General features: G+C 35.6%; 1 protein-coding gene across 50 annotated transcripts in view; it reads right to left on the bottom strand.

Annotated features, from left to right (window-relative positions):
• Positions 1-257: 257 nt before the first annotated feature.
• Positions 258-21,927, bottom strand: part of PTPRD (protein tyrosine phosphatase receptor type D) — a 1,245,299-nt gene continuing 1,223,629 nt past the window's right edge. For 48 of the 50 annotated variants that reach the window (XM_030512143.1, XM_030512142.1, XM_030512141.1 and 45 more), the window contains 7 exons: positions 18,564-18,849; positions 17,896-18,074; positions 16,555-16,681; positions 15,448-15,573; positions 10,867-11,021; positions 6,563-6,698; positions 1,028-4,191 (listed from right to left, as the gene is read on the bottom strand). In XM_030512143.1, coding sequence (XP_030368003.1) covers positions 4,123-4,191; positions 6,563-6,698; positions 10,867-11,021; positions 15,448-15,573; positions 16,555-16,681; positions 17,896-18,074; positions 18,564-18,849 — 1,078 coding nt within the window. In that variant the 3' untranslated portion in view covers positions 1,028-4,122. Of the gene's footprint in view, positions 4,192-6,562; positions 6,699-10,866; positions 11,022-15,447; positions 15,574-16,554; positions 16,682-17,895; positions 18,075-18,563; positions 18,850-21,927 lie in introns of all 50 variants that reach the window. The other 2 variants (XM_030512140.1, XM_030512189.1) reach the window with 1 other exon arrangement.

The following is a 21,927-nucleotide window of genomic DNA, read 5'->3' as shown; positions in this document are numbered from 1 at the left end:
GGCATGTAAAGTGTGTGATTTCAGTTACATTTATATGAAGCTATGGGAATTTATGCCAAAGAGTTTGCCTATGCTGGCTCAAAATTTGGTGCTGAAGATGATATATATTTGCTAAGCTAAGAATGTATTTTCCACTGTCCAGCTGCTAGTTAAGAAGATTAATGACTGCTTTGTAGTTCCAATTAAACTCCTTTATCATCAAGAGGAACCAAACAAGTTTTGATTTCAAAAGTACTGCTTAAGAAAGAAGACCAGGGCTGCATAACACTGACATTTTATTAGAATTCATTTGTAACAAATGGAACTTGTGTCAGCAAAGAACTGATTTTCATACAGACTTTCTTTCGCCACCAATGTAACGAAGTAAGAAAATAAAAAGCACGCCTTTCATTCTGTAAAACATTTACGCGTACTACTAATTAGAGGTAATTGTATCTTTTTTAACAAGCCATTTTACAAGGTAATTTTTTTTTAGTCTATGCATCCAAAACAAGAGCAAAGAACACAATTTTTTATTATCTTTGTAAAGACACTCCAAGCTTGAATGGCAAAGCCACATAACAGATGGTTATGATGAGACCTGCAGCCTTCTGATATCTGTGGAGTATCAGGGCACCAAAAAAAAAAAAAGAGAGAGAGGAAAAAAAAAAAGAAAAAAAAAAGAAAAAAAAAAAGTAATAAAACTAAAGAAAATAGGAGAGAATAAAAGGAAAAAAAGCAGTTGCATTCTTTTTTAGTCATTGCAAACATTTTTTTTTTTTCCTTTTTACATGTTCTGTGTCATTTAAATACACACAAGTGGATTTTAGAAGCAGTTTCTTACAGATGGGTTCAAGTTGTAACATTATTGGGTGTAGAATCAATAGGGCAGTGCATAGTACAAAGGTATACATAGAAAGTGCAAATCTCCCTAGAGGGCCATTCCTTCCTCCAGCCATTCTCTCTACTACCTAACCACTTAAATAATTTTTTAAAAAAGAGCTAAATTAAACTTCTGTATAAATCATTTTTATATATTTTGTGGTTGTTTTTTTTCCTCCATTGCAACTAATTACAAAATTAGACATAACTACACATATAAATGTAAATAATAGCACCATACTGGTTATGCTGATAAAACCAATTTTAAGCTCAGAAATGTATGATGTATGTAGACAAAGGTGCTTACTATCCAAATTAACCATAGAATGACTATATATAAAAATACAGAAAGTGGAATGCACATCAATGATGCTAACAGTTATCCTAAGAAACATAACTAAAATGAATATTTAGTTGTACAACAGTTTTCCTCACAAATCGGCTCTGCTTTTTTTTTAATCCCCTCATTTTCTTTGAGGCTTGCATGACAGTCTGCTAGGGAGAACACACTAATCCCTTTACAGATTCAGTGTGCAAGAGTCTTCCCTAGTCTATGTCTCCAAAATGATGCTTTTTGATTATCTTGTTTTTCTGATCCCTTACATTTGATCTGAAGAACATGACCACATCCCATAACCTGGCACTTCAATAATTATTTTAAAATATAAATCAAGGAAGAAGAAAAAGAAACATAGTGCACATTCTTCTGTTTCAGGTGTAAGTTAGAGAATCTCATTCTGAGGTAGCCTTCTATAATACTTCTGTATATATATACGTATTTATGTTTCTGTTTTGATTTTTTTTCTTTAGAAAAGTGCTCAAATACAATGCTTGCTGGAGTTTGGTCTTTCATATTTTCCTTTCTGCTGGTATGGGAAAAGTTGAAGAAGAAAAGTTGAGGTCACACTGACAAGCCATAAAAATGCTCCTATTTGAAACCCCAAGGAAAGAATTCCTTTGATTCTCATGTACTGACAATGGCAGGAGGCATGTTGGAAAACAGGGTCAATGTAAATGGCATCCTATTAAAATTCTCAAAAAGTACGTTGTGCTGTTTGCAGAATTTTCTGTGTTCCCCGGAAGAAAACTAGCGTCATTCTCAAATATATTCTGTGGGCTCAGTCTCGGTAGCCTTACGCGAACCCTCCCACTGAAAGCAGTTGCTTGACTTTAGCAATCTGTTGACACAAGCAAATGAGCAGGGCTTGGCCCAAAATTAGAAAAAAAAAAAGAAGAAAAAAGATGCATGAGCACTGCCGATGTCAACTACTGCTATTGTACTGCTACATCTCTGCAATGATAACACTATAACCAGTGACACAGTGGGTTTGAAAAGCCAACGAGAAGTAGATCTTTAATTTGTGGGCTTGTCTGTTATTGGAAATATGGAAAGATAATGGCCTTGACTACCTATGTGTTTTGGGTTATCATTTATTACCATCCATACTTGGTTAGAAACTGGAAATGCATATTTTTCAAAATTTTCTGATACACGTATTAAAATGTTTGAAAAAATAACAAGGATATGAACAAACTGAACTAAATACAAATGAAGGCTAACCTAAAGAAATGCTATTCAAAATAAGTGTCAAATATAAGGCACTCTAAATGTAAAATTAAAATAAAACCCAGCATCCCCAAACAATGCTGTATGCCACAAAATGTTTGATTTCCCAGAGCAATGTGTGTTTGGCTTTGCCCTGTTAAATACGATAAATGTAAATTATATAGCGCACACTATAGACAGTATACTATTGAATACAGTTTTAAAACATCTTAATACCTAGTATATTACAACATTCTCCCCTCCTAAAGGGATATGCACTGACCTTTCCCACATGCACACCTCCTACATTTTATAATACGATTTCTTATTGCACTACAGTGTTACAAATATTGAACTTCACTGGAAGCCTAGATCACATACTCTGTGCATGTGTGCATGTGCATGTGTTCATGTGCGTGTGTGCTCAAGTGGCAATGTGGATAGAAATATTATATGGGATAGAGATGGTGGCCAAATATCAGTGATGTGCATTCCTCGCTTCCCTTTGAAACAGAAGTTTATGGACCTTGGAAATGCAGAGATGATAAAATAGTAGTTTAATATAATTGTAGTATACTGCAAAAAATTCCCAATGCATTGATAAATCTAGGTATGTAAAAACTGAAATGTTTATGTGCATGTGTGTGAATATCTACCTTTCTGTATCTCTGTAACTACACAGAGGGTTCGACAAAGGTAGACAGTAATAGATACATATATATATATAAAGAGAGAGGGCGTGGGTGTACATGTGTGTGCATGTGTGTGTGTTAGCAGCATCTTTATACTTTGCGCCTCCCTGTTGATTCCAAAGGAAACCAAAAAGCCCCAATTTGATTTAACTGATTACAATTAATATTTTCTTAAAGCAAAATAAACCAAACAAAACTGTAAAAGTAATATCTAACAAAACTGTGGTACTGTAGATAAATACAGGACTGCACAAAAATGTGCAAATTTTCAAAGTGTTTAACATTTCTACAGCACAACATTACAGGTAACAATTCTACAGTTTAAAAAAAAATCTACAGTTTTTAAACAAAAAGATTAAAAGTTATGCAACCTTTTCTTTAATTTCACTTCACTGAATGATAAACTCTTGTTAAAAAAAGGAAAAAGTTTACACAGTTAAAAATGAAGCACAGGTCAGCAGTATCTTTACAATACTAAAAAACTAAATCAAGGACTTTCTTTTTAAACATTCCCACATTTTCCCTAAAGTGTTATGATGAGCAGTATGATGGGAAGAGGTGATGCTGAAGTAAAGAGTCCACTTTCTTTGAGAAGCCAGGACCTGCACTGAACTGCAGTTCTCAAAATTCCTGTTTGCAACAGCATTAAATCCTGAACAAGATGATCATTCTTTCTGATTAATTTCCTCTTCCCTTTTACTTCAACCAAAGTCAAACCCTTGAGGTATCTGTAAATGAGATCCTTCAGACGCCTCAGTGGTCAGGATTCTTTTACTATGGTTAGGTTATTAAACTGTGAATTCTTGGTCCACATGGAATAGTTTGTTGTTGTTGGGCTTTTCGTTGTTGTTAAGTATCCCCGTTATTGTTTTTTTTAATTTTTTAATTAATTAATTAATTTTATATATCCCCAATAATTGCTCCTTAGCTAAGAGTTAAGAAGTACTTCTAAAGCACATTGTATGGCTCAGAAGCGGCTCTATGGATCTTAAAGGGCCTGCAATAAAAATCCACGATGGGTTTTTACGTTGCATAGTGATCAAAGCTGCCCAGATATTCCAGTGCGGCTCGATAGCAGAACTGGTATTGATCCTGGAGAAAGAAAGATAGACAATAAAAGCATCAAAAACCCAGCTTGTTGGTTGGTTTCCATTTTCTTTCAGTTAAGAGTGAACACTTTGTGGCTACAGATAAATACAACACAGAGGCTCGTGCAGTTCAGCAACATTCTCTTGCTGACACCAACAGAAAACCAGTCAGTTACAACAGATGAAGACAGACACTCATTTAATGCAATAACACTTTCCACAGAATGAAGCTTCTTTCTGTGCAGAGACTATACAACTATATACTGACCATTTGTTATTTCTGGATTAGTATAACATCAGCATAAAGCTTTCTTCTTATGGAAGCATGCTAAAATGTTTTTCCCCCACATATTTAAGTAGCAACATATCCAATAAACTGAATAGCAAATACAATACACGAAGTGGCAAAACCCATCACAGCCTTAACATGGCATGCTGAATGGAAAACCACCATGTTAAAAATGATGTTAAGGAAGCAAAGGGAATCCCAAACTTCCAGTAATACAGGCTTTGATGAAGATGTGAAGATATCTTAGCCTGTGGCAAGAAAATGGCCTAAGAGAGAAATACACAGCTAAAACACCTTATTAACATGAAACAGATTGCATTTCAACCTACACCTAGAAGCAGAGAAAAGTTCAGTGTGGTGAGAGATTTGCTTACACCCCTGGTGAATTCAACATTTGGCATTTTGTGTTATTCTCACCCCCACCAGCAGTCCTTTTGCACATTTATGTAATATTTCATGCTTAAATGGCACTTCTGTGTACTCATTTTCAACTGCCACTCAGGCTTTAAATATTAAAAAAGAAAAAAACTGAAAAGAAATTGCCTCTGAAAGCCACCCAAAATATCAGGAAGCCCTGCTTATTTATCTGAAAGTGCTATGTGGTAACCCCAAAGGGTCATACTTGTTAAGATTATAATTAAAATCCTTTTGGAGACCATGAAACACATTGGGTATTTGCTTCAATGTAGTGGCATGACCACTAATAGCTCTTTTCTGCTTCCTGTTGGAACAATGTTGAATGCATTAGATGTATGAATAAATTTTAAGTGTATGCGTGGTTCATGTGGACTTCAAGTGTTTTGTTTAGTAAAGATTAGACTTCTTGGCAGTTTATACTACCAAATGACAGATTTGTTTTCTACAGAATCCTGAAAGAAATGAGTACACCACACTTCTATTTTCAGCAGGGGGGATGAAAGGTAGCATATGGAGATAAGTCAAAGTAGGAGGAGAGAAAATATACTGTGTAGCTGAACTCTGTCAGGCCCCTCTGTAGGGTCCAAATAGCATAGTTTTTCTGTATACTGTAGTTATTTCTTGGAACAAAACTAACGGAAAGCAGTCATTTTTCATTTTGCTTATCCAGAATAATGATGGTAATTGAAAAGAAATGGAATTAACTCTTCAGTTTGGTCACAGCAATTTACTTGGCTAGCTGACAAGATTAAAAATAAGTATCTATCTTTATTTTTCATATACTTTTTTTATGAAGCTGTCTTCTTGAAAGTAAGACTACCCATCCTTTATAGAGCAAGTTTAATCTTCTTGTGGAAAATGGCAAAATCTGGGGAACCATTTTAAATTTCGCAGTTGTTTAAAGGCCAGTGTCAATCAAATTATACTTAATTAATGTATGACCTAAAACATTTCCATTTTCCTGTCCTTTTGCTTGGTTTCCTAACCTATTTGCTCTGGCTTAATTCAAGCCTCCTATTCAGAAATTTAAGTAGACATTAAGCACAACTGGAAATGTTTAAGTATTCTTCATGACATGACACAGTTCCAAGCATCCAAGCACCAAAAATCAGTTGATACTGCTTATTCCTTTCCTTATTTTTCTATGGCACTCTTGTTAGCATAGAAATTACTTACACTATGGTTTTCCTGAATGCTGAGTTTACCATTACGATTTTCAGACCAAAGAGTCACTTACTTGATGACAGAAAGTACGAAAACCATTTAAATAATAGTGGCTGAAGCCGTGAACACCACTTTGCTCCCCTAACAAAAAAACACCAGTGGATCCACCTGCAGAAATAATTTACCTCCTTCTTTATTACCACACATTTCTGTCAGGAAACAAAGGTTCAAATAGAAATAGGTAATGCTTATTAAAATATTGTTTTCCTTAACTACCACAATTTAGGGTCCACTACTGACATGATCTTTTTCTTCCACAGCCTGGAGTATCTCCTGCTTTAACAGTCTTTGCAGTACCTTTATGGCAGATTTTAGACTGTAGTCATATAGTCACTTAAGATATAAGTGTAAGCACATTCTATATAGCCTCTATGTGTGCATTCTTTGGCTGTGGAAATATCCCTTCTTTTCCATCAACACTGTATATGGATACTGTTTTGCTCACCTCTGTCTGTACCATGGCTGGCCGCTGCGTCCTTAACATTTTGACAGTCTGGAAGATATCTACAACACCTTCATATCTCATTCTTTCTAACACAATGCTCAGGGTTATGAATACTCCAGTCCTTCCAACACCCGCGCTGTTGCAATGAAAGAAGGAAAAAAACAAAAAAAAAGAAAGGAAAAAGAGATGTTAATTGATTGATAGTTAATGCTGAAGGAATTGGCTGCTTGGCTGTCAAATTATCTGTGGTTACAACACACCATATGTGTACAGATTTCTATATGGGGAAAGGCTCACTAAGCAAAATTCCACAGCAAACTACCACATTGCATTCGGAAGAATAATTGCGTTCAAGCATACTTCACATGCTACTAAGTACTTCTTAACTCTCCAGTCTTCACTGCAAAGTGACTTAGTTTATTCACCTAGATATACTGCAATCAGTCATGGTGAAGGAAAAGAGGAATGTTTGTTGCCAATAACCTAAGCTGGAACTGACAAGAGTAAAAGAAGTCAAAAGGTATTTTACTGCTTGCTCTACTTTACTTCATTCACATATATGCTGTCTTTTACGCATCTTCAGTGTGTTAGTTTTTATCTATCTTCTACTTTGAGTTAGAAATAGTCAGTGGATTTTCAATTAATGTTGAGATTGTTCATACACATTACAATTTTAGTAACAAATAAACAAACCCCTTATGACACAGCTTTTATTCAAGTCTGGGGGTGTGGATCTTTAGCTTTCCAATACTGATACATGTACACTGTGTCTGTCTGCAATAATGTGAAATATCTTCTTTGAATATATGGCTTGTTTGCCTTCTGTTCTGTCTTGGGTTTCTGTTACTAGCTAAATACCTCCAAGAAGTGATGGAAATTCCTGCAATCAATAGCACCAATAGTTGTTAGTTATTAAAATCACTTATTAAACAATCACTTATTCATGAAGACAACTCTTGGACAAAGAGACAAGTGGCTACACAGAAAAAAAATATTTCCCAAGTCTGAACTTGTATGGGTGGAAATTAAGCACCCCATCATCTCACTGTGGATGCTAATAATTTTATAAGGTTTTCTCCAGTCAGATAGACTTGGGAAGCTGGAGATTTATAAGACCTATTCACCAGACAGGATAGTGAAGAACATGAGCAGCAGGGAAAGACTGAAGAACTCTGTACGACAGAGATCCAGTGAATTCATGAAACTAGTGCGGAAATTGAACGTCCAAATTGTCTGATGGTATTTCAGTTTTTGGTCTACATCAGTGCACTTGTAGGGCTATTAAATATATGTGATTGGATTTAGCAGTTTTCCATAACCTGTGTGCCTTTGGAGAGCTGAAGCCAAAGGACAATTGAGACAATGTAACAAAATATCATGCTGTCAGTGCTGGTTTACCTATATGTGATGACAATGGTTCTGGACATTTAGAGCAACTGAAGACTGGAGCATAAGGTCTTGTTTCCCTGATGTGGTAAATTAGAATGCTAATGTTTAAGAAGCACACTGAAAAAATACTGGAGAAAAATAGCACTAGAACCTGCTTGGACTTTACAGACCTGATAACAGTGTGATCTAAACCAAGTAGCTGAGAAAGCGACCAGAAAGTGAAAGCAGATTGCCATTTTCTATTTTTCTTAATCCTGCTCCTGCTCAATGATATATACTGAAAAAATAAAAGTATAATTTTCTAAATTTGTGTGAGGACTTCTAGCATCACGTGTTAGTCAAATCCTTATCACTTTAAAAAAAACCTACTCAAAAATCTTTAATTCAGCAAAAGGATGGAAATGTTGTGCTGTCTTGTGTTCATACGAAATCAGAAAGTCTCTGGAGAAGCAACTTAATGAGGAAAGCAGACAAATATGGAAAGATCTCAATGCTTGCAAATCCTAACTAGCCATCAAATGTCATATTTTGGCAAAGTCTGTAGGAAACTGACCCTCTTCCCCTGAAAGTGGCAAGTATATTTTAACATTGTACAAATTCCTATTAGAAGATGCTCAGGATTTCTGAAGAGTGATGGAAGTCCACATTACAAACAGCAAAATGATCAGCTGATTTCCAAGCCAAAGACCAAATTGACCACAACATTTAACGAAGCAATGCAACACAGGTTTTAAAGATCCTGAATTCAGAAAGTGGTGAAGGCACTATTTCATGATGTAGTATGAGTCACTGAACTTTAAACAGTTAGAAACCAAAGCTAGGATGCTTTAATGAGCCATAAGGAAGTATTGATGCTTTTGTAAGAGAGAAGAGTTTATTGTTAAAAAGTAATCTAGAATGCATGCTGGGAAAGGGAGGTCTTCCTTACTCGCCAGCTACAAGCTGGCATAAAAAGACTATAAATATCCAAAATCATTTGAAGTGAAAATTTTGCTTCAAGGTAAATGCTCTTTTAACTATTTTTTAATTAACTGCCTGATGAGGTTAGATATTTTTAAATTGTGACACACTGATCTGTTTGTAAAAATGACGGAGAGAAGGAGAACATTTTAAAATTGTGGGTGGCAGGGGTTTACTGTATAATAGAATGAAAACTTGTGAAAAATGCGTAGAGTGGGAAAGAAACCATGGGAAAGTGGCACTAGGGGAGTTTGTCATTTGAAGAATTCCTCTGTAGAAGAAAAATCCTTAAAAATTCATCATGGTACAAACTGAAGACATTATTACTGTAATTCCACAAAGACTAGGAAAGTGCACGTACCTAGGATCTTATGCTTCCTGAAAGAAACAAATTAACTTACTAATTTGATAGGGACATTTCCTATTCATGTAAGTTGACTAACATTAAGCAAGTCAATTCACATCACCAATCTCTAAATTGTCATTACAATGATAGTAAGACATTTAAAGACCAAATCATGATGAATTATACTGGATTTGACTTTGTTTCTACCAAAGTCAATGGTAGAAGTCTCTATAATTTCAGAATGAAAGATGAAACCCATTTGGAAGGGAGGCATAACCTACTGCGAGCAGTATTTCATTGCAGTCACAAGTGAATAAGTTTGCATGGTACAAAGAACTTGGAAGAATACCATTACTTTGTCTTCTTATGTATGTCTGCATAAAGATAAATATTGCTTATTACTCCTCTGCTCTCAAAACTCATTAATGTCAGGAAGAATAAGGCTTGTTCTTATCATGGTTGTCCTTCATTTTCCCTTGCCAAATGAATCCCAAACACTGCTCTGCAATGCTGTTCTCCTTAGCAGGCCATACAAATTTTTAGATACACACAAAAAAGTAGGATTCAAGTAGTCCAACATATTTACTTTGTCAGTCTTTCAGATTAGGAGGCATAAGGAACTTTGTCAAAATAAATACACTTGTGTTTTAACAATTTCTGGTTGCTCCTGGCTTTGAAAGGACAAGAAACCCTCTCCCTCTGTACATTCATATGCTCTAGTAAACTTGTTCATTTTGTCTTCATGCGAAGTATTGGGGCATTACTTGGCTTGCAGGAAGAACTTGGAATCTGTATCAGTATATTGCATCTCTGTTATATAAAGATTTCATCTACCTAAAATCCTAATGGAATTTATAGAAAACAATTTACTAAATAAGAGAGAGAAGATAAAGATATTATTTCTGGCCATCCGCTATAGATTCTAGAGTGCTGTACAGAAAATAAATAAAGAATACAAGAATATTAAAAAGGCCCACCCTGGATTACACACCCTGCAAGCTGTTTTTCATCAACTGTAAAGGAATTAAGGGAAGTCATCATATCAAAAAACTGGCATTACTTTTTGGAGTTAGAACTCACCAATCCAAGTCTCAATGATTTTTTTGATAGGAAATGTTTCTAAACACTGCTTTCTATTCCATTCCCTTTCTTGAGCTAGCTATCATTTTTATTTGTCTCGATTGCTATGAATGTGCTACTGAAGTGAAACTAGCTTGTTTACAGGTAATAATTTCCACTAATATTAACAGCTTCACTTTAAAGAAAAAAAATCAGATACAGAAGCTTGTGATAAGGCTCTTCTACTGCTTTCTGTGTGTAGTATTGACCAGGTTGTTTATACTCTGCACTAGACACTATTTTAAGTGAAGAAAAAATTTTGTGCTTTCACATATTTTAGAAGAATCTTTTCTGTATAAATTGAATATCACAGAACAGTTCCTGTTTCATAAAGCAGTCCTATGTATTCCTCTGTATATCTATTTGATTACATTTTCTAATAGTTCACTATGAAATTCCATTTACATATACACCTATAAAGCAATCAGCAATCAACTTTAGAAAAAAAAAAAATCTGCAGATGAGTCGTTTTGAGGCTTTGTTGACTTACCTGCAATGAACAGAAATTGGTCCATCCTGACCAAATTGCTCTTTTGTCTTATGCACTTGGCCTATGAAGTCAATAAATCCTTCTCCAGACTTTGGCACTCCTTGTTCTGGCCAGTCAGTGAACTGGAACTGCCTCACTGTTCGGGACTGGCCATCCTTTAACAAAAGACACAAATAATGTACCCCAAAACTATGTTCCAGGGCTGGAAGTCAGTCAGCCAACAACCAAAAAGACAATCACAAACAAAGGACATTGAGAAGAGGTGGGAATGGCTAAGATCACATTCATGAAAACTCTTTTAATCACAGTACTGGCTGGTGCTTTTGGACACACTGGTCCAGAAATGCAGCTTCCTTAACAATATTGCATTGCTTCTGTTCTGCACCAGATAGGAGAGTTGTCTGACATTCTTCCTGTTTAAAAAGCGTATCTGAGACTAAAGACAGAACAATCTCACCAGGTTATATGATGTTTTTCGTAAGTTATGTTTTGAATCCTATAAACTGCAAATTCTTTAAACACGGGACAGGTAGCATAAGGCCTCCAATCTGACTCTCCATTCCCTACATATGCTCATCTAGTGCATGGCAGGAATGAGACTGATGAGACTCATTAAGCCACTGCTCTCTGCAGATGATATGTTTAATAATATGGTATTTTCTGTGAGGTGGGCATAACCCTTGAATAAGATGGGTCAAGACAAGCCAGTTGTTTATAAAACCATCCACTTCCTTTCAATCACTGTAATTTCATTCGCTAACAGTTGGGACTCAGTAAAAAATCGAGAGAAGAGCTTCCTCTCTCAAAACAAGTTGGCTGAAGCTGTTAATTCTCTTTCGTTAGGAATACTAACAGGATTGTTTAAACCTGCAGAATACTGCAGCATGGTTATTTTTATAATGAAGCCATTGGAAGTATTAAATGCCAACTTCTGCTGTATGCCTATTTAACGTGTAAATGGTCAGGACACATAAACAGAAAAAATAAAGTACAAATGGATTAAGTAAATTTGTTCTGAATTTTCAAGCTTTGTTCTTGATGATTTCGACACTATCAAACTGCACAGCTAAAATTAAAAGCATGGGCATAAAAGCACGAGCACATGAGCTACTGATGTGAACTAGTGGCTCTGGACCCATCTTGCCATGTCTTCAAAATGGTCTAAGTGAAACTCTTGAAAAAATGAAATTATTACAGGAGATCTGCCCAAAAAGCAACAAGTTACGATGTAGGCAAGAACAATCTTTTTTCTTTTTCCTTCACCACAAGCACTTAGCTATTGCAGACCTTTGAAATGAAATAGAAGTGATTTTAAAAATAACCAAAGCTTTTATGTTTCCTCTAGTATTGTGGGTTTTTGCCTCCCATGTGTCAGATGAGTAAGGAAAATACAAAATAGGTGTGTGTGCGCCAGCCACTGCTCCATGACAGGACACACATACACTTCTCTGACCTATCTCTTATATTCCCACTAGACCACTGAGACAATTTAGTAGTCTATTTCTGTGGAACATTTTTGCCCACCTAAAAGAAAAAAAAAAAAAAAAATCTGTTCAAAAACATTTACCCAATTTTATCTCTTGTGGGCATCAAGAAAAAGAACTAAGTATTTCCTATGAAAATCCGCATTTTGTTAATGCAGACTTCTCTCATAAAGGTCTCTGTCATCCCGTTTTCCCCAAAGAAGACATAATGAAATAGCATCCTTCAGATAGCCTTAGGCATATGACATTAATTAATCAAGAAGACAAAACAATAGGTTGCTTCTCTTCAAAATAACCTCACATTCTTCTGAAGTGAAGAAAGAAAACCTTAAGACTGACTCACTTCAACATGTTGGTTAAGGAGACAGAAACTCTCCAGCAAATTCTGCCCCTGATACGAATTATGCTAGAATAACAGTAACTTTTGAGAGAGACAAAAGGTAAGAAAGATGCTGCTTTACTTAAGTCTACACAGTCATTGGAAAGGCTGCAAATTTCTATGTGCAAAATAGATTTGATAGTAAATACTTATTTTTCAGGTGTGTCTGTATCAGCTGAGTTGGTATATTTCATGATCATAATAACTCAATAATCCAGTGCAAGTCTATGAAAACTGTTCTGATCTAGTTTTAATGGCAATATTTTCTGTTATTTAACACTATTTAATGAGCACAGACATAAACTTAGTCTAATGTTAGAGTAGCATAAAAGCATATTGGGAACTGACCTGCAATTTCTTACACAGTTCCCTCTGCTACTGACATTACAAACAGTGCTGCTTTCTTTTAATGAGATGCTTGCCAACAGCAGTCCAAATACAAATGCCGAATTTTATTAAAATCTTTACTTGTGACAGTTTGCACAGTTAGTTATGAAAACATGAACTTTGAGATTCCCTGTGGAGCAGAGTTCTTTTAATGTACCATCCTATCGATTGGCTGACCATTTGGATTTTTTCTTGCTCCTCATGGGGGATATTCAATTGTTTTTTGATGAGGCTGTAGAATTTATAATAACAGTCATCATTAATACTTTACCCTTAAATGAGACTGCCCCAACATACTGACCTTGGAGTTTAGAGAGTGAGTGTAAAGCAGTCAGAAGCCATATACTGAAACAGTTACAGAGGTCAATTTCACCTTACAAAAATTCACAACTTTGTTTCAGAAACATCAGAGAGTTCCACACCAAAACTTGCTGCTGACACCTCAAAGGCAGTGTGCTTTTTTTCTCGTCCCTGGTGAGTAATTTGCCTGCTTGGCTCTGTCAGAGCATGGATGGTACTTTAACATTAGGGATAGGTTTTGCGATAAGAGGGGGAGAGGCTGGTTGTAACCACTGCAGGATTTACCTTTCTTTGAATGCAACAATTTATTAGATGGCCTCAATTCCTAAATGTAACAGCCATAAAAGCCTAACTACAAGAAAACTATAATGTACATTTTGGTAAGTAGTCGCCACTGCTTCCAGTAAATTTGGGAGGAGCTATAGTTTCCCAGCACATCTAGAAAATACAAGATGGCTCTGCCAGCTTGCCAGTGCATTAACAAAATTTGGCCCATGAATGTAAAGACATTTTTAAGATTTGAGAAGCAATGATACGTGATGGTAAAATGCCGCAAGAGCCACTGCCAAGGTGGATGTTTGCTTTTTAAAGTAAGTGTATTAATATCAGGTTCAGTAAAACTATTTCTGGCAAATTAACTTATTTGACTCAGAATTTTTACTGGTTTTCCAGCTATAAGCAAAGAGACTTTCATAAATACCCTAGTTCTATAAACTCTAGAAAGAACTTTTTGGAAATACATACTGTTTGGAGATACTTCAACTACATTTGTACCTTTTTGTTATCACCGTTATTTTGTGATCTGAGCTTGGTGAACTGTGTCACATAAGAGTTCTTCCAGCTTGAGATGGAACAGATTTTTTATAAATGATCTATGAAAACTGTCAGCACAGTTGTAGTGAAACTGGCTTTGACTGTCTATGCTTACAAGTGTGGTTAAAGACTGATGTTAGGAGCCTGTTCACTTCCACTTTTGTTAAGTACAAATAGGTTAAGGTTAGAGAAGATGTAAGTCATGTGATCCTTACTAGACTCCAGATAGAATGAAAGTCAGACGAAGTGTGTCTACATTTTCTTCCCCAAAACACACACCTAAGTCTCATTTGCTAAATTAAAATATTCATATGCTGACTCAGTTACGGACTATACTGTCTAGTTAATTGTCAGTAGTATCTAATTTTACTTGAAGCTTACACTAAAAGTAGCAGTCTAGCTAACTATGAGAAAGTCTACTGTTTTGGATGCCGGCTGGCAACTCTGAGTAATCACTCATTCCTGGACAGTACATCCTGCTATTTCACTTAAATAAATAGTATTCTACAGATCTTACAGAAATGGAGGCTGTCAGTAATTTTTCTTTCCGTGCAGACTAAAGTCCTAGAAATCACAAGCCTGACAAAAGCCAAAAATATATTTAAAGTTTCTGTATATTTAATCTTAAATCAGTTCTCAGTTTTGGACTCAAGAATTCAGATAAGAAATATAGTATGAAAATGAGGATGCTAGGGTCACAGCTGCACGTATCTACTCTGCAGATATACAAGCATGTTGAAAATATGCTATGCCAAAAATCAAATTATTATGTGCAAAGCTTGTCAAGCTTTTCTTACAAATGCTATTTGCTCTGCAGTTTTTAAATCTCAATGTATTAACCTTCGTACTCACTTAGCCTAGAGGGTGGTGCAAAACAACATATTTACAGCTGTAAGTGACAAAAAATTGCCCTCAGAAATGATCAAGGGAAAAATAAGGAAAAAAAGGAAAATGGTCCTCAAATCATATAATGTATTTTGGCACAAATAGTTATTCAGGACTCTGTACAAAGTTGTGCTGCCTAGATGTTAGATCTGAATGAAGCCAATTGTTCTTACACAAAGATCTAATTAATTTAATAATAACTTTATCTTCTTTATGTTTATTACTTGTAGAAAGTACACCCTTAGGGTTTTTCTAATAAAAGGAGAGGAAAAGAAAGAACTTGACATTATCTTTTAAACTTCTGTGAACTAATGTAATGCTCTATTAACTTACCCTTGCATCTGTAACCTTGAATTCCCTCAGAATATACTGTGGCATGTTGTACTCCGCCATTGGATCTACCACAAAATACTGATATCTGGCTGAGCGCTCTGCAGGCCAGTACTGGTGGCATTTTTCCTACAAAATAAGGAAGCAAAATACATTTCCTGTTATTTGAGACCACTACTATAAACTGGTATAAAACCTTTTTCACTCAGATAAGTGTAATACTCATGGAAAGAGCCATTAGTGACAGGAACATGAAGTTTGTCTTATGTGAACATGAAGATCCATACCTACAATAAAATTGATCTTTAATATTTCATTGCAAAGGGGTTGTCTCTGGTGACTGTACCTCTGAACCTGTTTATACTTCTGTTCAGTTCCATTATTTATCAGTGACAAGGGCTATTCCTAGCCTGGTTTTCCATACAAAATGGAATCTAAATGTTGAGGCCATCTTCAGTTTTCTTTCTTCTTCCCTGTTGAAGCAAGTCCCCCTTGGCCTCAGTCAAGGCTCTGTTTCTGCAACCACTAGCCATGTCCTGCATCATCTCTATTCCCTTGATACATGGCCTGACTCAGATTTCACTTATCACATATCGGCTTCATCTTGACGTCACCCTGTCCAGATAGTAAACTGCTTTGTTCTTTCCATTACATAATGCAGCACTTGAATGAGTTTAGGACTGTAAACTGGATGCTGAAACTTTAAAGTTCAGCGCTATGAACACACAGAAGACATTCAGATCTTGAAAGTACTACACCTTCTTTTACCATTGTTAAAAACAGATGCTGCAAAAGTGAAGTTTACAAATAAGAAATCTTTGTTTTTCAACAGACAGCAATGCTCTCTCTGCATGCTTCGGAATATCAAAATGTAAACTCAGCTGCTGAATCTCAGTGTACCCCACAACAAAATGCCTTGTCTAGCTTGTCTATTTCAACACATCTACAAATTAGAAAACCTTACACCTGGTGACCAACCAATGCCACCGATACTTAAAAAGAAGGAACCTAAATCCTCACATTTTTCTTCAGACATTCCCACAACAATGAAATATTTTAATAAAAAATCATTATAACATTGTAGGAAAGGAATATTACAGCACTACTTACTCTGCCCATTTCTCGTAGCTTAGTGAGCATGACCACAATTGTAGAATTGTGCTCCCAGAGCATTCTCCAGAAGTCTTCAGTTGTTTCTGCTAAGGGACCCTGTGTAGCTATGTAAGCTTTTTGCTGTCTATGTTGAAAAAAAAAGTAAATTAAGAATAATATTTTAATCAAAAAAGTGAACTGATATACATGTTCTGTTTATATGTAAATATTATCTAGAGGAAAAATTTATATACTATTAAAAATAAGCACATTAAAATCTTATTATGATTGTTTAATCAAACTGTGGCTTTCTATTTTTAGAACTTTGAGAGGGAAATTACTCTGTTAATATTATGATATATGTCTTTATCATTATTATTTAAATTTTAATGCAACTTTAATAGCCCAATTTTGTATGCTGTAAAAAGCACTTAAGAAACACTTAGTTGTGTTGGTTCATTTTGTAGAAACAACTGTCTAACAATCTATTAAGTTTAGGAATTATAGCACCATGCAGTTTCTTTATGAACTCCTTTTCAACAGTCTGATGCCTCCAGCAAAAGTAAGTAACGAAGAAAATTCAGGAATGGAGCGCACTGCATTTCCAGGTCTTAATATCCTACTAGTAAAAGATACCGCCAAGTTCTTCAAAGCTTCTGGATCAGCAGCTTTATAAGATGATGACCAGTTCACATTGTCTTGCTTCTTTCAATGAATAGAAACACCTTTGTGGGTGACAGTGAAGATGAAGGTAGTTTCCAATTATGAGCTGAGGCTCAGAAAATGACCTCTGCAGATATGGATACTCAGGTACACCTAAACTGCCTTATGGAAACTAAACTGCTTCTCTTTCATGCCTTTTTCTATCAATCAGCTGCTTAAGTCAGCTAAGGGCGTATTGCTCTGTGTTGTTACGAAGATGCTGGTGGGCTATGCAACTGTTTATATACAAAACACTTTTGCCAGCTAGGTCTAGTCTTAATCAGTGTTCCAAGTTCACAGGTTATCACCTTGACACAAAGAGTGTATCTCCTATAAGTTATTTCTATGTATCTTTTTAAACCAATAGCTGTGAAAATATAGATGTTCCAAATCATGAATGTACTTAAAATCTCAGTAAAGTTCAGCATGCAAAACATATTGGTAGTTCTCAATGGTTTAAAGACTCTATGATACTTACAGGATTTTCCTGTATTGTATGGGTGAAAATCTAAACCTTTCACTAATATTTAAAAACCATGGCATTCATTGATAATAAAAAATAAATTTCAATACTAGATTGTTATTTTCAATAAAATTACATATATAATTTTGTAAACTTTTGAAACAGTCTACATGAGAACACACCAACATAAATACCTGTATCCATCAATGAAACTGGCATTAATATAGTCAGAGCCTTCTACTCCTCGGATTGGTTGCAAGCATACCCTTGTAGACTCATATGGCATAATATTGACAAGGCGATTTTTGAATTTATTACATGGAAGATTGGCACTGATGAATCTTGAAGTGTGAGCCTTAGAGCTAGCAAGACGCTGTTGAAAATAAATTAAAATAATTAAGGACAGGTATAAGAAAAACAAATAACTCTATCAGATTTCATGATCTCTGCTAATATCCGTTAATGAATAATTTCAATTTCAGATGCTTATTTTTCCATGTTTTATTGCACTACCTAAATATTTGTAAAGCTTCTTTTAACACCTTATAAAAGTTTAATGTCTGCTCTATTAACACATATGGACAAATCTGAGTATTAAACCAGATTAAACCATTACACAAACACACATTTGAAGCTATACAAACAATAAAGGAACAGCAGGGTTAAACCACCCTCAATGAATGGTTCTTGTCTGGACACCAAGGATGGAATTGTATATTTCACAAGGGATTGTGTCCCTAATTTAAAATTTTAGCTTGCTGATGTCTTATCTTTCGATTACTGGAAACAACTGGTGGAGGACAGAGCAGCATTAAGTGTTACACCATTTGGTTTGGCTTCCCACAATATAAAATCCCAGTACCTTAAATTCCAGTTCCATTCCTGTGACATTCTCGCCTGTTTCTATCTGTGTCAGCTTCTGGATATATGCATACAGGTTTCTGGCTGGCACTTCGGTATTTCCACATGTCACTGCTTCTAGCAGTGCATCGTGGATAAAGATGTATTGGTCCTCAGTTTGAACCATGTAATTCCTCTGCGCTCTCATTAGAGTTACGTGGCCATAAATATCTACAGTCTTTTCATGCTTTATTCTCTCTAACATGGCATCTATCACAATGAAACAGCCAGTCCTGCCGACTCCAGCACTAAAAGAAATGAACACAGGAGGGAAAATATGAAGAACTATTTCATGCACTGTGTTTACTATTATGGCATTCAAGTTTTAAAGTTTTGTAACACTGATTTGAACAGTACATTTTTCTGAATGTGAACATCAGCTTTTATGAAAGAGGTTGTCGCCCTGAAATAAGTAAACTCCTTTAACACCCATTATAAGCAATTGAGAACATGGAATGCTTTTATACGAGATCTTTGAATCTTGCAGTTTCAGGCTTAATAAATAAACACATTGCAACATGTTCTAGAAACATATGTTCTTAAAAATGAAAATTACTGTGATGATGAATCCTCTAAGAATTCAAGCTTGCTTTATAGCATGATTTGTAACTCATTAAACATGCTGTTGTTGCTAGTCTGTTTACAGAAGTAAACTGATTGACCAACAATAATGTTACAGAAATGGAGTTTTACATATTTCTGTGGTACTTTGGGGGTAAACTTTGTATCCCTCTCACAACTCTCAGTCTCCAACTATTCACACAGTTTGCGCTGCTCCTTCACTTAGCCAGCTGTTACTCTTTGCAATGCAAAGACATGACTACTTAGCTGTGTTCGCTGTAGGCTGGGGAAATCCCCAGCTGGCCACTTCAGTGTCTGTCTTGCATCTCTAGGAAAATGTAAGAAAGATCTGGAACTGCCAGAACCTGGACTAGGATACTCAGTCATTACCTTATTTCAAAGGACAGATTATAAAAGAGCTAAAACATGCTTAAAGACAAAGCTTGAAATCACAGCACTGAATTAACATTCAGACTGGGTGAGTAATATTTTTCAGACAGAGGCAAAGTTAGTGCTTCCTTACAGGTTCTGAGTTAGGTCAGTTGTTGGTTTTAGACAGGAGGTGAGTGAAGTCACATCACTCTGTTCAGGAGAGAGAAACTACTACTTCTTAGCTTTCTGAACAGTAAGGGATTCCTCAGGAACAACTGAACTAGAAAGTTGCTTTTCCCTCCTTGTGGGACTTGAGGGTAGAAGACGACACGGGTCAGCTACCATGAGCTTGGCACAGGAATACACCTTGACGATGAAATATTCAGTTGGATCTAAGAGAATAAAGCCTGTCTCAGTAACAGACCTTCTTAACAGCAGTTTATTTTTATGATACCTGCTGTCAAAATGCGTCAGCCTTTCAAAAATTTTCAGTCATTCCCTCCCTGTTTTTAAGGTGTTGTCTGTTACTTGCATGGGCTACCATTAGGAACTCCTGAGGACAATGTTATGCAATCAGGAGAGGAAAAAGAAACTTACAGTTCTCACCTTTTCATGATTACTATTAGTCACACATGATCCTTTATTACACATTTGGCACAACTGAATGGGAATGATGTAGAAGGAATATGGAAAAGAACACAGAAGTCCAGAAAATACACTTAAGGTCTGAATATGCAACGTGTGTGTTAATGAAGTCTTATTTCCAAAAATATCTACAGGATTCTTTTACAGAGCTGTTTGGATGTAACTGTATTGAATCAAGTTGTTAGATGGATGACTATCTTTTTTACAGCAAGTATATGACTGAACTTCATGAAGTTTTGTCACAACTACTTGTATACATATAGCTGTATAAAAAACAAATGTCAAATACAATGATTTCTGTAGATCATTTTTATATCTGGGATCACATCGTGTCTGTGACAATGAATCATAGTTTCTGACCTTCTAAATGCTGTTTTCAGTTAATGCCATGAAATATAGTACATGGTAGAGTAAGCAAAAGTTTATAAACTGTCAAGATACTGATACTATCCAAGCTAAGGATATTTAAGAACACCAAAACCTGTTTGTTAGAAAGAAATAAAAAGAAAGAAACAACCTAGCTCCTAGAGGGCAATTATATAAACCCCAAAATCTTCTCACTGTTTCTGTATCTTCATGAGATATTAAAAATCGTAGGTCCATTCCGAAATCAATAATTCAGGGTAACCTTTATTTCTTGCATAATCTTTAAGAATGTTCGCCAGTTACCAGCAAACTGCATTAACTTACAACCAAGTCAGAAATAAGTACAGAGCAGAAAGATGTTTTAGTCTCACAAAAGGTAAGTTTGGTTTCTATGATTCCATATTTACTTATTGTTAATCATGTATTCTTGCCACCAGTTTCTCTTCCCAGAAGCAGAGCCCCTTCAAACACCTGAAGACTTCCGCTAACAGACCAAATACATCAATCTCAACTTTCTTAGGTGCCACTCTGGCAAGAATTAGTCAATATTCTAAGCTTAGGAAAACTTAACACTCAATGATATTGATCAATGGAAGTTGTAGAGAAAGAAAATATACAAATTAAATGATGGCTATCCTAGCCAAATGGGAATTCATTTGCCTTGTATAATAAAAATTCTGCATTCCAGGAAATCTTAGTGACTTTAATGTTGGTAATAATCATGAAGAAAAACTCAAAAAATTGTCTCACTGTTGCTTTTTTTTCCTGATTGCAAAGAAATCACCACAAGTAGCACACATTTGTATGTCAGATTGGTTTATATAATGTTTTAAACCATTCCTCAAACAATACCTCTTCACATTCAGTTTTTATGAGCCTAACTAGTCTGGCCAAGTGCAAAATAAGGTGGTTTGATAGTGCAGATGTTCTCAGTAGTTCAGAACATGGTTCTCTTTCCTGTCATGTATTAATGAATTAATGTTTCAGAACTGTGTTTATAATGGGATATGATATTTTTCAGAAGATATCTGCTAGTTTACAGGTTTATGCAGAGGTGGCGAAGATGATGATACCAGACCAGAAAACATCACTAAGCACCAGTGTTATGACGATAAGGATGGAGGGGCAGACACATTACATTTATTGAGGCATTTGGCTCCAGTGGACTCCTAACAAAGTCCTCTACAGATCAATTTATCCAGCAAGATATTTTACTACCTTGAAGTGTTCAGGACATTCCAACTCTGCCAACTATAAATGAACCATGTGTCTACCAGTTTACCTTTTTCAGTTTTCAGGTAAAAATTGAACCAATGCTATGAATATTTTAACTTACCTCCTCTTTGTCCCCATACGTTTTCAAACTTCAAACTCCAACAGCT

Source organism: Strigops habroptila, chromosome Z, assembly GCF_004027225.2.
Source record: "Strigops habroptila isolate Jane chromosome Z, bStrHab1.2.pri, whole genome shotgun sequence".
In the NCBI taxonomy this organism is placed as follows: Eukaryota; Metazoa; Chordata; class Aves; order Psittaciformes; family Psittacidae; genus Strigops; species Strigops habroptila.
Note: the sequence above shows the minus strand (reverse complement) of the source record. Positions and strands in the feature narration are given on the sequence as shown.